At 39.2% G+C, this 16,642-nt stretch overlaps 2 protein-coding genes across 13 annotated transcripts in view; one reads left to right on the forward strand and one right to left on the reverse strand.

The window, feature by feature from the left end:
* The window catches only part of SERGEF (secretion regulating guanine nucleotide exchange factor), a 165,253-nt gene extending 154,123 nt beyond the window's left edge, over positions 1 to 11,130 (forward strand). For 4 of the 8 annotated variants that reach the window (XM_062608865.1, XM_062608870.1, XM_062608871.1 and 1 more), the window contains one exon: positions 4,867 to 6,958. In XM_062608865.1, coding sequence (XP_062464849.1) covers positions 4,867 to 5,033 — 167 coding nt within the window. In that variant the 3' untranslated portion in view covers positions 5,034 to 6,958. Of the gene's footprint in view, positions 1 to 4,866; positions 6,959 to 10,378 lie in introns of those variants that run through there. The other 4 variants (XR_009962860.1, XR_009962861.1, XR_009962866.1 and 1 more) reach the window with 4 other exon arrangements.
* The window catches only part of KCNC1 (potassium voltage-gated channel subfamily C member 1), a 123,643-nt gene that overhangs the window by 2,657 nt on the left and 104,344 nt on the right, over positions 1 to 16,642 (reverse strand). For 2 of the 5 annotated variants that reach the window (XM_062608864.1, XM_062608861.1), the window contains one exon: positions 14,462 to 15,820. The exons of 2 other annotated variants lie outside the window; for them this stretch is intronic. In XM_062608864.1, the coding sequence (XP_062464848.1) occupies positions 15,756 to 15,820 (65 nt within the window). In that variant the 3' untranslated portion in view covers positions 14,462 to 15,755. Of the gene's footprint in view, positions 1 to 14,461; positions 16,638 to 16,642 lie in introns of those variants that run through there. One more of the 5 variants, XM_062608860.1, reaches the window with a different exon arrangement.

A 16,642-nucleotide genomic window follows, 5' to 3' on the forward strand; every position in this document is an offset into this window, starting at 1 on the left:
TACCAGCATTTGCCTTTAATGAAGTTTTGCAGAATGTTTAGATACCCTTCCAGTTCCTAATATGTCTCCATGCTTTTCTGCAGAAAACAATTGGTATCAAGCCTGTTTCTTATATTGTAACATTGCAAATCTTTTGCACTAATGCCAGAATCGTTGCTAACAAAACCACTGAAGTTTAGAGGGATATTTCTTTCATTTCATTTTACACAGCACCCTGGATTGCCAGATATCCTGAAAAAATAAGACAATTTACTCGTGTTTTACAACTACTTGGAAAAAGTAGCATCTAAATCTGTTCTGTGTAGTATTACATTTCTCCTTGTTAGATTTTGAATGCTTTCAAATAGTCAAGGGGGCACCTTGACTATTTGAGACACCTGAATTTTGTTCATGGTCCAGCCCTGATGCTGTGTGACTTGCCCTGAGCTGATCTCTTGCCTAGTGTAACTTTTTCTATAACCATCTGTACAGTAGCACTAATTAAAGGTCAAAAAGAAATAAAATTGAGGTATCGTGGGGTATTGCTGGGAGCACAAGGGCCTATACAGTAGAGCTGTTGTACTAAAACGTTTGAATGGATCCTTAAAATTTGAAGGTGTCTGATGAATAAATTGGTTTCAAGATACTTGGATTGTCTTTAAAGACATCTGTTTGTGTGCTTGGAAGAGTGAGAGAGGAGAAGCAGAAAAGATACAAGATCTCAGTGATAAGCCTCCAGGGCACAGGCTGGTTTAGAAGCAGACTGTTTGAAACTAGGCTGCACCAATATTTGTAGCTTCCTTGTTTCCAGTTTTTCTTGCTTTACCTTCAATTGTAAGGATGTGGTTTATCATGATCTGTCTTCAGCTGTTGAAAACTGATGTGCCTAGGCTAAGACAATTACTTGGTCTCCCCCTGTAGGCACCAGGGATAGATTTGATGCCAGTGTTTGGATGAGTTGCCTGTTGGAGAGATGTAGATGACTCAGTTGGCTCTTGAGGAAACCTAGAGGATACTGATCTGTAGCCAAGTTGCTTGATTTTTAGGTGGCTGAAGTTCAATGCAGTGAATCTCACCTACAGGATCTTATGTACTAACACTGAAGAACGTCTGAAGAACAGAGTACTCAGCAATGAGGAATGACTCTAAATCCTACACTTTCCTCAGAATCCTGTCTTCTGTCCAAATGTTGCAACTTTATTTTACCTAAAAGTACTTTTCTACTGTTTAATCAGCCTGTGGATTGCAGTTGTCACTTTGGTTACCGAAAAAAAGCCTAGATAATTGTTGCAAAAAGAAGGGCAGTAGCCCCTTCTTCTTTTGTGTGACCAAACCCAACAGATTTGTTAAGGCTTTTTTTCTCCCCACTTTTTGTAGATTTAATGTTGAAGGAGAAAACCTGCATGATTTTACTATAGGCTTTCTTTCTTTCTTTTGGGTGACTGTGAACTCAAGTGAAGTTTCCTTGGGATTATGCTGCATCTGAGTTCTGTGGTTTTGTTTGTGCTTCAAGTATTTCTATTTTAAAAGGGGAGAAATATGAATGTGATGAATTGCACTGTTTTATTTAACCAGTGACATGGAGCAACTTTCCCTTCTCCCCTTGCCAAACACAGATAATTTTGTTTGAGATCAGGCTGCAATGCTTTTTTTATAAATTTAGTTAGAAGCAATTTGTAGGTGTATTAATACACATAATTCTAATAGTCTTTCATCCTGGGAAGGTCTGGCACAGGCATACAAATTGAGTTTTCCCATGAAAGCTTGTAGGGCTGCTGGGTGGGGCTGTGTATCAGCAATGAACTGAATGGAAGCAATCAAAAAGAAAACAAGAAAAAAAGGGAAAAAGGTGAGGTGAGAATATGGAAGAAGGAAAAAGAATTGAAATGGTGCCCTTTTTCCAGAGACAAGCCCATTAGCTCCCCTTAATCATAGAATCCTAGAATAGTCTGGGTTGGAAGGGATGTTCAAAGGTCATCTAGTCTAATGCCCTTGCAATGAGCAGGTACACCTTCAGCTTCAACTGTGCCCAGAATGACATCTAGCCTGGCCTTGAATGTCTCCAGGGATGGTGCATCCACCACATCTCTGGGGAACCTGTGCCAGTATTTAATCACCCTCATGAAAAAAACTCTCATCCTCACGTCCAACCTGAATCTCCCCTCTTTTGACTTCTCTTAACTCTGCAGGTATTCCTCCTGGTTTTTTGTTTGTTTGCTGGGTTTGGGTTGGTTTGTTTGGTTTTTGTGTTGTGTTATGGGGGGGTTTCTTTTTTTCTTTTTTTTTTTTTTAAATAAGTGCTTCATTATCTTTAATCTTCATTGACTTCAACTTCATTGCCAGTGATTCACACAGCTGCTTGTTCTGTCCATGCCAGTGACACTGCAGTCATTTTGCCCAGGCCTCCTCCAAGCTTTGTTAATATGTTATTACAAACTCTATGTGTTTTCTGCAAATTCTCTTTACCCTGGCACAAATCTAGCATCTGTCTTCTTCTATGTACAAACCTTTCTCTAAATCACCTACAGCCAGGTGTGGTATAGTATACATTTTGCTTTCACAACAATAATTCTCTGCCTTTTAGCATGCTTGCCTTATGACTTGATGGTGATGAGAGTAATTGCTATGGCCTGTTGTTCTGTATCTCTCAGCTGTCCTTTCATCCCTATGCATATATGAGTGGCTGTAGATCTATGTATGAGGTATTTTTGCATAAGACCATTCATAAATCCTAGTTACTCTCTGTTTTTCTATTGCCAGTTTTCGCTCTTCATTTCAGTAACCTTGGAGATCACAGCAGTCATGTAGAATATTCTATTTGGTGTCCTTTCTACATGTTTGGAGAAATAAAGGCTGAAAAAGACTCGGTGATCCTTATTTTAGCAAAGATGTTCTTGCTTGGGGGCTTCCTAGCTTGTAAATTTTTCTGTGATGTTTTTTCAAAAGATATATATTTATCACTTTGAGAGTTTAATATCGTACTGCACTGCTGCTTTGAATATTTATTGTGCCGTTAATGTTCCAATGAGCAATTTGTAACTCAAGGTAACCAAAAGCTTTCTGGTTTCCTCTCAGTCATCCTGATGGTACAGGACTGGGGGGGGGGTGGGGGGGTGGGGGGGTGGAGAGAAATCCTTAAGTCATGTGTAGTATTCTCTATACAAGCATGCATATTTGTTCTGTGATATGTCTACTCTCAGCTTGTGATGTTTTTTTCCTGCTTGCTAATATTTACTTTTTTTTTTTTTTCACCTGGAACCTTAAAAAAAAATGCAGTTAACCTCTTAGGTGTTCTGATCTGTTGATACTTAGATGAGATATGTTGCACCTTTACTTTTTATTACCTTTCTGCAGCACATGTAGGTGCATTTATGATTTAGTTGGGGCTGTCAATATTTTGCATGCATAGTCATGAGAGAAGCTGGTGCCATCTGAGACAAGAATAATGGAGCTGCTGTATTAAGTGACATGTATCTAGCTTACCATGTTGTTCTAGTGGTGTTTTATTGTGTTCCATTGCCTTAAAGATTGTCAAGAAAATTAAAGGACATTGTTTAATTACATCTGACTTCAGTAATGTTTACACTTCATTACGGAAGTGAACTTTAATATACTGCCCATGGCGGGGGGTTGGAGCTGGATGATCTTAAGGTCCTTTCCAACCCTAACTATTATAGAATCATAGAATCATAGAATCGTTAGGGTTGGAAAGGACCTTAAGATCGTCTAGTTCCAACCCCCCTGCCGTGGGCAGGGACACCTCACACTAAACCATATCACCCAAGGCCTCGTCCAGCCTGGCCTTGAACACTGCCAGGGTTGGCGCATTCACAACTAACATGCAAAGAAAACAGACAATAATTAAATGTTACTGAATTTGCAGGAGAGAGAGATGGTCCTGCTAGCTTTTCAATAATTTGGTTTTGACTTTGGGAAAGTAAAATTATTTTAGAGTTATGACTGAGATTGGACTTTGTGAATTTTGGCGCTTCTCATTATTTGGAATGGTACTTCATGCTGTTAATACCTGCTGCTTTTCAAAAATAACAGTAGCATCAGAAACATGAATATATTGCAGGATGGGTTTCTTTTTTATTACAAATTCACAGGCACAGTCTGTGACAGCCAAATAAGAGAAATACAGAGGAAATATGATTTGTAGTTCAGGATAAGAGGGGGTTTGGTGGATTTTTTTTATTATGCCAGCCATTTATAGAAAAAAATTTGCATACTGTGCTTCAAGAAAGAGTACTATGTAGAAATAATAATACATGGATCATGATTTGGGATATAAAAGAGTTGATGTTACAAAAATAAATAATAATGAGGGAAAATAAGGGTAATAAAAGCAGTGAAATGATGTCAAAGCAAGAATAAGAGGTAGAATGATTAAGAGTAAGGCAAGTTGTCGCAGACATGTATTTAACGGAAAAAGTTTAGATGTGAACTTGAAAGTAGGTATAAAATGTAATTTGACTGCTCTGTGACTCTGTGTTCCCCAGTCCTACAGCTCATGCTGTGAATGATTAAAGTCACTGGGCTTGGTTCATGTTGGTTTTGCTTACTAGGGAGAACTTTAAAGACAGGGATTCCACATCATTTCAGGGAAGGTCCTTAAAATGCATAGAGATTCTGTGGGCTCTCTATTAATACTGAACTAAGTGCTTTTCAAATGTATTTGTTATTTTAATCTCATGTTTTTAACAATATGAAAGAAGAGAGAGAATAATTCATCTGGGTTTCTATTTTCAAGAGAACTTTTTCCCCACCTTAGCAGAATTGCTTAGAAACTAATTTGAAGATGAATTGAAAAATGTGCTCCTCAAAACTAACCAAAGCTGTTGTGTTTCTGTGGCCTTTATTCTGTATTTTGTATCCTCTTTTTAGGTGGCCAGTGCTTCTCTTGGGGATGGAACGAACATGGGATGTGTGGTGATGACACAGAAGCAAATGTTCATGTCCCAAAGCCAATCAAAGCTCTTGGTTATGCAGAGCAGATCTTAATTGGATGTGGGGCAGGACACTCCATGGCCCTTTGTCAAACTCCTCATTAGCACATCTGAAATCATGCCGTCATGGACATGGATGGACATCTTTGGATTGTGTAGCTCAGAAGCACTACAAGAGGATTGCCCATTATGAACACAATAGTTGGAAACTGGAAAAGTTTTTTCCAAGAGTAAAAGGAATGAGTATGCATATTAAAGTGTACTGGTTTAAAAATGGTTTAATGGTTCCTTTTAACAGGAATTTACCTTCTTACCCACAGGTAGAATGACAAATATTTTGCCTTGATGCAGTACCGCTGAAGAAAGAATGACTACTTCTTGTTCTTCTGAGAAGTCTTTCAGGAAGCTGCTTAATCGCTTATTATTGGTGTATAAATTCAGTCTGAGGAAATGGTCTGAGAAGGTGGAGGCATATGGCCCATTCTGGTCTTTTATTGTTACATCTTAATGTCATGATGAGTGTGTGTTGCACCTGCCAACTTCTACTGGATTTGTCAGCACCTCAGAAAATGCAGCTTGTATCACAGAGAAATGTCAGTGAACACAAATAGATGCATACAGACATTTTAAACAGAAGACTAGGATTTAAAAACTGAAAAAGGAGATATAGTTTAGAAGGCTGGCAGAAGGGGAGAAAGAGGCCCTTCTGAACTAGCTGTATTTTGATTAAACTCTGAAAGGAGCAATATTTCTGAGGAATTACGTTCTGTGCCTGACATCAATTTATTATAAATTTATGGGGATGCAGATCTGGATGAATTATCATTAACTTGCAAACCAAGCCTGAAGTTTCTGAAGTTACTGCTTAGGGAGAAAAAACTTCTAACAGTTCTTGGAAACAATAGAAAAGTTCTTGTCAAAGGACGTAAGTCAGCTGTAGCTGTTGAGGACAGTTTGATCCAACGTAGCTCCTGTGTTTCCAGCTGCATTTGATTAGGAAGACATCAAAATCTAACTAGAAAATTTTTACAAGTTTCTCAGACTAGAACACAGACCAGAATGCTCCTGGTAATTTCAGGTTAGTTCTGACTTTTGCAGCCCAGCTGAGTTACTGTTCAGAGCATGCCCACAGTACTTATCCCAGGTGAGTGCTTGGCAGAAAATGTAGGCCTAATGCTTGCTTTGATAGGAGAAATGAAAATGTGTGAATTATCTTCAGATATTACTAGCTGCCTATGTTGAGCAGAGTTTTGGAAGCTATTTATAAAACTGGTTTTCACACAAATACAGTGAATGCCATTAAACTAGATGTTTACCACCCATGATAGTTACATTTGCTGTGGTATTTGATGTATTTCAAGTGCTAAATATAGAGAATACTACTATGTGGTAAATGCACCTTTTAATGAGACCTACTGTTGCTAAACAGTGGTTTAATTTTTAAAGCAGGCTTGCCAGGGAAGAAGGCTTACAGAATTACAAAATATTCAGAGAAGGGCTCTGAGCATATAGAGACTTTCTAATGATGTATCAGCTTACACATGACGGGGAAGGAATTAAAGTGGGAATATGGACTGCAAGGGTTTCACCCCCCCTTGGTTTTACAGCAGTTATAATTCATGGCCCAATTTTCAAAGGCATATTCTTTTTCTATGCAATGGATGAGAAACTTGAACTGACTGTGGAGCTGATTATGACTGTATTACAGATATTGAAAGAATCTGTAACAATAATGAAAAGGATTCTCTGCAAAAAGTGCAGAATTGAGACTTTAAAGTAGTTTATTATTTTTAATCCATGTGCTGGTTGTGGTTCTTCATTGCAATGTACTGCTCTGGGCTGTGAGCTCTTGTACTTGTCTAAGCTGCTAGTTACTGACTTTCCTCAGTGTCATTCTCTAGATACAGCAGTATCTCTGTTACATGTACTGAACAGTTTCTCATGCTTTTTTTTGGGTGGTTCTGTCTGAGAGTTCTACCTTTGATTTCCTCCAATGTGTACCAAATAAACATGTTCTCTTGTTTCAGTAATCATTCCCTCTAAATAATTCTGTTCCTTGGTTAGTCACAGCTATTATGTATGACCTGTAACACAGGGGTTGCTGTACTGAGTGTATTTTGACTGTGCATGCTGTTGCTGCAGTCCATTTCAAAGGGATCCAGCAAATTATTTAGCAAATAAATATGACTTGGTTGTTCGAAATGTTCAGTTTTTCGCATCTGTAGCAGAGGCATGCTTTTGGAAGAGCAAAGAGTGATTTGGGGTGATAAGGAGGAGGAAAGGAATACTTTGGTTTTCCTGGTCCTGATCTTGTGTTTCATATCTGCATCTGATCTTCATCTCTGAAAGATTGAGAGCTACATTTTCTCTCGTTTTTTGCCTATATAAAGCGAAAACTTTAAGAAGTAATGATATTTCTTGAGAGCTTGACGTATGAAATGCTTTGTTGTCAGTCAAGACTTCTAGATGCTGCTGTAGTATAAAGAGTGAATAATAATTCATTGTAGATGGTACATCATTGAATATTAAACCCAAGTTGTTGCCCATTCATTCAGAACTAAATGCCGAGTTATGTCAGTATGCCCTGTTTGCAGAATAAGGCGTTGTACAAAAGTAAGATAAGGCTTTCTACCGTAAGGCATGGAGCAGACAGTAGAATGCTTCTTATCAAGTAAAGAAATGCCCTTCCTTGTTGATGTCCAGAGCTTACTGATGTTTCCTTTTGATGTCTTGATGGGGGTCTGTCTCTGCCAGGCAAAATGTATATCCAGTGTGCTATGCCAATGCTTTTGCAGTGAATGCAGGTCTTCAGTGCTAAACTAAGAATGCCATTTATGTAGGAATTCTGCATTCACATTCAGCTACAAATACACTGACAGGGTTTGTAATATATACCACTGGAACAAGGTAATCAAGTGTCTGTGCAGCTCTCTCCACTCACATTTTCTGAAAATAACCAAACCTGCCAATGAGCTGACATTCGTGAGGGAGAAAAGGTGAACTTCTTCTCCAGCTGTGATACTAAGTTGTGAATTGTTGACCTTCAGTCGAGAGAGCTCTCAGGCTTTTGGGTGGAGGGGGAGAAGGAAGCTGTTGTGTGTACTTCTGTTGTTTGACGTTTAGCAGATCTGCAGTTGTCACTCATGCAAGCTCCATGTGCACCTGTGCAAGACACTCCAGTTGCATTTCAGAAATGTTGGTAGGAAGTTGTGTGTCTTTTATCAGAAGTGTCTGTCTCTTGGAGGACTTGTTTAAGCTGTTTGGCAGTCACTGGTATTGTTTGACTTTGTGTGGTGTACCTGAGTGACTTGATTTTTTTTTTGCTTAAATAGCCAGTCCCTGAATTTGAAGTGTGTTCATTTGAAAGAAAGACTGCAGTCCTGCTTTTCTTCCCATTTGCCCAGTCACCATTTCTTATATGACATTAGCTTTTCTCCTCTGACTGCAGGTTGTTAGTCCTGTTAGTGGCTAACTAGTTCTTGTCACCTACCATAAAGGTCACTTCTGCTTGAGTGACAAAAGGTTTTGCTCAGGTACATGGCTAAGGTTAGAGGAATTGAGCAGGAGGGGAAGAATATGATTTGATTTTGCTTTATGTGACATTTTTTGAGTCGTAAGATTTGAGATGAGGATGGAAAACAGGCAAAAGAGATCAGTTTGAATGTACAGGTGACCATGGAAAGACATTTAAATGAATGGCAGTAGAAAGCCTGAGAGTTGACTAAAAAATGGAGGAAAAGAAGGGCAAAGGGAGAAGTCAGATTCAAGATGCAGGTCCTGAAGATGGAATAATCACACAGGTGTAGCAACATTTTAGCCTGCTGGTATGGTGGGAGTGAAATGGGGGACAAGTTGTTCTGTTTCTTGGATGTCATTTTTCCCCCTCTTCCACTGTTTATTAGTAATAATAAATTATTAACCTGCAGTGGGGTTTCTTTCTCATCCATAGCACATCTTGAAATTTCCAGTTCTCTTCAGCTGGAACAGCAATGTCTGTCCCTACCTTCCAGTCTCAGAAATCTTAAGATCAGGTGACCTAGTGTGACCTAGTCTAGCACTTAATCAAATACTTAACTATTTTTTCCATTAAATTCCTTGAACTCTGGATCCAATCCAAACTGGATTAACTAATTAGTTAATCTAACTGGGTTAGTTAGATTAACTAATCCTTAACTAATTCTGGGACTTCTACTTCCTTTTCCCCTGTATTAGAAATCAAGATGATGACAGATCTTTGTTGCTGAAATTGCAATGTTTTGTTTTCACCAAAAACTCCCCCTGGGTTCTCTTAGGGATTTTGATATTTTCATAGCATATGGCAAGTCTTGTGCTTTTTCTTTTACCTAGAAATTTTCTTAAAAAAAAGGCTCCAGAATTTTTCATCAGTATTTGAGTCATGCTTTAAGTATTTACTACCAGCTTATAGCTCAGAGCAGCTGAGAGTTATGTAAAGGGAAGAAGAAAATAATACTTCGGCAGAAAATGTAAGTCTTGCTTCCCAAAGTCTGGGAGTGGATGCAGTCTGTGGTAGGGAATCATCTCGTGTGGTTTTGATGGCACTTAAAAATGTGCACAGTAGCAAAGTGGAGCTTATACTGGATTTGTTGAAAACTCTAGCTGCTACAAAAGTAATCGGAAATTTGAACTTCTGAGATACCAGTATCTTGATTTATGCACAAAAAAAAAAAGGAGGTAGTACCTGCTTTGTTCTTTTAGCTTTTGTGCTATTCTTAATTCGTGATAAACGCTGGTCTTGGATGTTCTGCTCCATGTTAGAAAGAATGATTTAATAGCATTGAATTAAAATGCTTTGCTTTATGAAAATGGCCGCCTGTTGGATGAATGTCCAAAAGAATAACTGTAAAGGAAAGTGTTTACCATATGTGCCTTTGAAATTTTGGAGAAACTGTATATGTAAAGCCACTGCTATTTTGTAACCCATTTAGAGGTTGAAGGAACTGAAGTAAGGCACCTCTTCAGCTGTTTGTGCATTTCATTCACATTCATCCGTCAGTTGTCTCTGCATTCACCTGTTTTTACAGGCAGTTTTTTCTCATCAGTAGAACATGGAAAAAGAGTTTGTGACTGAAAATACTCAGCGATGAAAATGGTCTCTGTAATTGAATCATGACCTGGATGAGCCACGTGTTACCTTGCGAAAGAGTGAGGAAGCATAAATTTAGAGTACTGGGAGAGCACTTTTTTAAGCTTGATTAGAAACAAGAGCAACAAAGTAATTATTCCTGAATAAAAGCTGGCTGTGGGAATGAGAAAATTCAGAGGTGATGCTTATTTTGCAAAACTTCCTCAGGTGTTTTCATTTTCTTAGATGCCAGGCTTGGATTTATTTTCAGAAAAGCCTTTGCAAGTTGGGAGGGGATTGAGTCTAAGTCCCATTCCTCTGTTGGCTAGCCTCAGAGTTCATTTTCATCTTTCTCATCTATTTCCAGGTTGCTTTGCCTATGGACCACTTTGTTATTCAGATAAAGTGCAATCTTGGGGAAGTTCTGTCTGTAAGGTTTGGGATCGAGACTTTGTCAGTGGAAATTGCAGAATTTCAATTCAATATGATTCCAGTATTCCTTGATCATAATAATCTTATAAGTGTTTGCAAACACTTTGCTATAAGGCTCTGTGTTTTTACATACTTTACATACATATATATATATATACACATATGTAAGTGGAGCCAAGAATTGGGATTTTTATTATGTTCTGACACAATTTTTTATTTTTGCTGCAAATGTCAAATGAGTTGTGTTTTGTTTTTACTGCTTTGAATGCATGAAGATGCGGTACCTAAATTTAGGGCAGTAGAGGAGTTGCCAATCAGTAACAAAGATGCTCTGTCATTTTAATTGTGTGGGTGCTTAATCATTTTCCATAATAATCCTCTGCTTTAAAGTACAAAAGAAAAGGGATTCTTATGGGGTATTGTACTCTTCTGCAGACAAGGAAATATGGCATCTTTTAAATAATGGAGACATGCTTCTTTCCTTTGAAGCCTTAATTCAGAGTTGATAGATTTTAATGACTGTTCCTACTTAATACTTTCCTCTTTTGACCTCAGAACAATTTCAAAAGACAATAATGTCACAGAAACAGAAGCTGAGGCACAAAATTTGAAATGCCTCAACCAAGGTAACCTAGCATGTCCACAGCGGAGCCAAGAATAGAATTTCCATCTCCCAGGTTCCAGGCTAAGGCTAGCGGTCCTTGATGTTTTTTTAGGTAAGCATCACTGCTGCTACTTCCATCTCTCTTTGCTCTTCTTTTCCCCTCACCACTGATTCCTGTTTCCTCATATGCTCCCCTCCCTCCTACTTGCATAACCCATTTTTCAGATCCATCCTGTGTCCTTTTGTTTCCTACCTTTTGTCCTACTGCTGCCTCTTCCCCAGTCACCTGCTTGCACTGGTGCTACTACCACAAAGCATGGCTCCTACTGAGCTTGTTTGCTTGTACTCAATCCACATGTCTGGTGTGACTCATGGTCATCAGCCTGTGCATAGGCTGTGTTGTCCCTGCTAAGCCCTTTGGGTCCAGAAGCTGTGCAGGTACCCTAGAGTGGTATCTGAGCTAAAGCAACTGCAATACTTTGTCTTTTGCTGACTAAAGAATCTCTAAGCTGTGCTTGATGAGTGTCATGGTTTAAACCCAGTCAGGTAACTTGTTCACTCACTCCCCCCCCTTCTTTCCCTCCCCCTACTCTCGGAGGGATGGAGAGGAGAATCGAAAAGAATGCAACTCCCACGGGTTGAGATAAGAACAGTTTAGTAACTAAGGTATGACACAAATCACTACTGCTACCACCAGTAATAATAATGATAAAGGAAATAACAAGGGAAGAGAATACAACACCTCACCACCAGCCGACCGATAACTCACCCCCCAAGCCCGACCAGGCACCGACCCATACCTCCTCCATCCCTGCAGTCTCCCAGCCCTTCCGGCTAACTCCCAGTTACATCCTGGGCATGACGTGCTGTGGTATGGAATACCTCTTTGGCTAGCTTGGGTCAGGTGTCCTGTCTCTGCTTCCTCCTGGCTTCGCCTCCTACCTGGCAGAGCATGAGGCTCACAAAGTCCTTGGCCAAACCAAAACATCACTGTTATCAGCTCTGTTCCCAGGCCGAAAGTCAAAACACTGCACTGCACCAGCCACCAAGAAGGAGAAACATGACTGCTACTGCTGAACCCAGGACAATGAGCAGTAGAGAAACCAATGGAAGCCATAGAGCACATGCTCTTAATATTTGGTACCTGAAGATGTTTGGACCTATGTGCTTGCATAAAGTTTTTTAAAGGCTCAAGTGCTGAGGGTTGAAAACCTGGCTTTCTTAGCCTGAACCAGGGAATATATCTTTCCATGGAGGCAGATGAGTGTGCTTAGTTTTAAAGCGTTTGCTTGTCAGATAAGGAAAGAAAGTCAAGAGGTACAGTTTTGGATCTATTTTCTAATTTGAAGTTTGATTTTAATTCAAATATTGTTCTTGATTGAAAATAAGCATTTCTATTCCCCAAAGAGAGAAATGTGGCACCCACAGTCCTAGATGAATGCAGATTCTTTGGGACTTCTGAACATGTATTTTACGCCCAAACTCAAATAAGTGAGTGACTTGAAAATAATCTGCATAATTTAAGCACGTTTTCATGAAGTGCAGTTAGTTTGTGTATGAGCTCAAAGACAGAATTGCTTCCAGGATATATATGGAAAGCAGAGAGGTAGGCTGCCTTGTTTTGAAACTATTAAAAGGATATGCAAAGTGTCAGGGTAATAACTGCGCTTGTTTTTTCTTCAGGATTTCTTTTTTGTAAGCAGCTCTGTGCTCAGTTCCTTTCTGAATGCCCTTGCCTTAGACCTGCTTGCTGTCTTCTGTATTTCAGTCTGCTCATTTGTCCTAGCAACCATTTGTTTCAGTGATCTATTTTCTCTTTTGGCCTTGAAACTTCAAAGAGAAGGAAGGCAATTTATGTGAAAAATCACTTTAACAATTAATGACTGTTGAGCTTGACTGTTATTACAGCAGTATTGGCTAGATTTTTTTTATTTTTTTTTTTTAATGAGAGAACAAAAACCACTTCTCATATCCTTGCTGTCTGAAATTGTAGTTGTGGAGGCACATAAGTTTGGTCCAGAAAAAACATGAGTACCTTCATGCAGTCAGAGGGAAAGTTGTATGTATACAAGGTGCGGTTGAAGTGTGCCTTTAATGTTAGCCAGTAATAAACCACTAATTGCCAGTGGGTTCAGATGAAGGACCAGCATTGGGTCCTGTAGCTGAGGGTTCATTGTGGAAAGGTGTTTGCAGAAGAAGAAACTCAGATGTTCATTTCCATCAGGAAACAAGCAGAGTGTAAGTGAACCACAGAATGCGCTTCTGATGGTATGATGGTGTGAAGTCAGAAGTAGTTGGTGGCATTATTGCAAGCTGAGGTCAGAATCTAGCCGCGTGCAAGGTTTTCATGCTTTGATCAAGATATCTACTTCCTGGTGTGGAATTGGGCAGGCTTGAAGGAATTAATATTTTAATTGTAGTACCCCAGCAAAAGCTCCTTAAATATAAGTCAGCTGGGGTGATGTGGTAAATTTCTGTAAGGATTCAGTGCCAGGGTTCAGTGCAACAGCCCCTGAAATTTTCCAGTTGTCACCCTCTCTCCCTGTGTTTTCAGAGCTGTCACTGTGTGTAAGGAACTCTGGGGTCAGGCAGACATTAAGCTTCAGAGCACCTCCTGAAGGGTGGTGAATGGGAAGAGCTGATCTGTTTCTGAAGGGTTTAGAAAAGTCACCCAAAAGACACAGTTACCTCAAATCAGAATAAGCTCAGAGAAGTACCTAACTGAAAAGGGGACTAGTAGGTGTAAAGAGTAGCACAGAATGGGCATGTGTCCCCAGCCTGTCAGCAAAGGTTCATATACATTGAGGACTACAGAGAAGTCTTCTAATTATGTACAAATTCAGATTATCAGCCTGCCTTCTATTCCTAAAACACAGCTTGAAGTTTTCCTTGATTTTTCCTTTTGGAGTAGAGTTTTGTGAAGACAAAGTCCAGCTGCAGTTGGCTTTTTTTGTTTATAATTTAGCACTTACCAGAGCCATGAGTGTTTCTTCTGTTTTCTTGTGGTTTAATGTCTGCTTCCTCCAGACCATAGGGATACAGTTCCCTTACATTTCCATTCTCAGCAGCAGTCGCAAATGCTGTAGCTTGCCTAGAAGGTTGCCAGCTCTTTCGAAGTTTCGTACACGAGGATAAAGGTATATCTTTGCTTATAAAAATACTTTAACAAAAATGCTCAAGCAACTAGAATGCTGTTGGTACATAGTCCGTAGTTGTCATTTGTAGCATCTAAAGTGAAATTTAATCACACTGTGTTTCACAGTTCTTAGTGCTGCATGTTTTGTGTGGCAAATAAAGTGCAACTTGGATGTCTGGATTTCTTTCAGAGCTTCGTATCAGGTGGACTGCTGTGGCTCAGTGAAGAACAAGTGAAGGATGGGCCCCAAAGAAGTAAGAAAAACTGAATTCATGTAGTCAGCTAAAAAGACAAACTTTTATTATTGTTGTGGAGGGAAAAAGAAGATACCTAGATAAATATCGGGGTTTTAATCTTCCCTCATAAAGTTACTAATGGTGAGAGTTCTTTAGACATCAGTTGTATCAAGTGTTTGCAGGCTTCATTTATTATCTACTAACCAAAATTAGCATTGTAGAACCAAAGCAAATACCAAGCTTTTCTCCTACGTTTCTGTTGAGAACACTGTATTTATTCAAGATTTTAGAAGCAAGTCTCTGGAAACCCCTGATCGCTTCAGAAAAGGATTCCCCTTTACACTATACAGCAGGCACTGAAACCATGATACAAAATTTATTTCATGCTAGAATTGTTTTGCATAACATTGTGCATGCATTTTACTCAGTACTAAATTGCATACAATGCTGTTGTCTTGTTTCTTAAACTTTGAGACCGTTTATACTTGAGTATTCTCCTGATTTTGTACTATAAGTCCCAGTTTTGAAATAACACCTGTTTTGTTTAAAATTCATACTGATTACTTAATATGAACAATTTATGAAGGGTCTTTACGTTGGATCTATACATCAATAAAATACAACATAACCAGAGCTGGAAAATTAGCCAGCTGTTACTGTCAGGTCCGAAGGAAGGTCCCATGTGTCACAAGCATGCCAACAAAAACAGACAGGTAAAGGTTGTTCTTATTTTTATACACTTCTAGTTGGATAAAAAGTTCTTGATTTCCATGTTGGTGTGATGAACTGTGAAGGCGTGGTCAATATGACCGATGACTGCCTGATTGCACTTTTTAAAACCATTACTCTGTATCTTGTATGCAAAAAGAAGCTATCCATAGCAAAGAAATGTACAGTTTTATAATGTTTTACATTTTGGCTACAACAATGTGTGTAAAAGTAAAGAGCTTTGAAAGAAAATATATAACTTTGCTTTTTTTTTTTTTTTCCTTTCTCCTTAATCATACATTTGCAGTGTTTCTTGGGTTTTGTTGGTTTTTTGGGGTGGGGTTTTTTTTGGTGGGCTTTTGTTTTGTTTTGTTTTTTTTTTCTTCATGCAATTCATGCTATGGAACGAAAAAATAGATTAAAAAAAAAAAAAGGATCTTCTACAGTTTTGTTACATTTTGGCCATAGAAAAAGCCTGCATCTCTAGTACAACTCCAAACCCACGAAGAATCATCCATAAAACCTGCATGGAGTGAGTTAACTTTGTCCAAATGAGAAGGTCTTCTATGCCTGCACAGTTCCACACAGGTGTTTATTAGCCATCAATGTTCATCTCCATCTTGCCTTGTCAGGTCACTCTGACTGCCTCTGTTGGCATATATTTAGCAATGACTGGACTTTCTTTGCAAAGATCTGCATGTAAAGAATACAATCAGTACTTGAGCTTCTTCCCTGCGTTTTTCACATCAAGCTCGGCATCTTAGTGTTAAAGGAAGGAGGAAAAGGTGAAATAGCTACATGCAGAGGCAGCCATATTCTTCTTCAACAGGATTTTTTCCCATGCAGTCAGCCAGACTGAGACCTCTCTACAGTGTGTCTGAGTATTGCTTTCAGCTTAAAATAGGTGCCCATGCAACGTTTCATCCTACTGTGCTTGTTTGCTCAAACTCCTGCAGGGTTCCTATGGCTCAAAAATATCCTGAGAAAAGCAAAATCTTCCATCGTTGGTATGTTTCAGCATTGACTAAATGCCTAACCCATTCCATACAGACCCAGTAGATCCACCATTAGCTAAAATAAGCATAAACTAGCAGGATGCACCAGGAAGAAAACTATCTGGTGCATCTACCCTTCATTCTATGTACTGATACCATGCAGCATGTATGGCCCACCAGTTCTATGTAAATGCCTGCCTATTGTCATCTGAGTGCTATTTAGGAGTGTTTTCACCTAGCATCAGGAGTAACACCATTTCCAGCAGGTGCTACTGTGAGACATTGCATCTTCAGACTTAGTCACCTGGATTATATGCAACATAGCATAGGCTAATTGAAAATAAAGCTTTTTAGACCATTCTCTGCTACTGATCCATGCTACAAAATAGATGGGATGGGAGACCAAGAACGTCTCACTGGACTAGGAGAGCTGTAGGGCGCAGACACTGAGGATAATCCTATCGCTTTTCCACTTATGCCAGCTATGCTGTTAAGGCTCCGTGACATTTCGTAACCTTCA

The sequence above is a fragment of the Pezoporus occidentalis genome, unplaced genomic scaffold (genome assembly GCF_034315485.1).
Source record: "Pezoporus occidentalis ecotype Australia unplaced genomic scaffold, CSIRO_AGI_Poc_V1 ctg131, whole genome shotgun sequence".
Classification (NCBI taxonomy): Eukaryota; Metazoa; Chordata; class Aves; order Psittaciformes; family Psittacidae; genus Pezoporus; species Pezoporus occidentalis.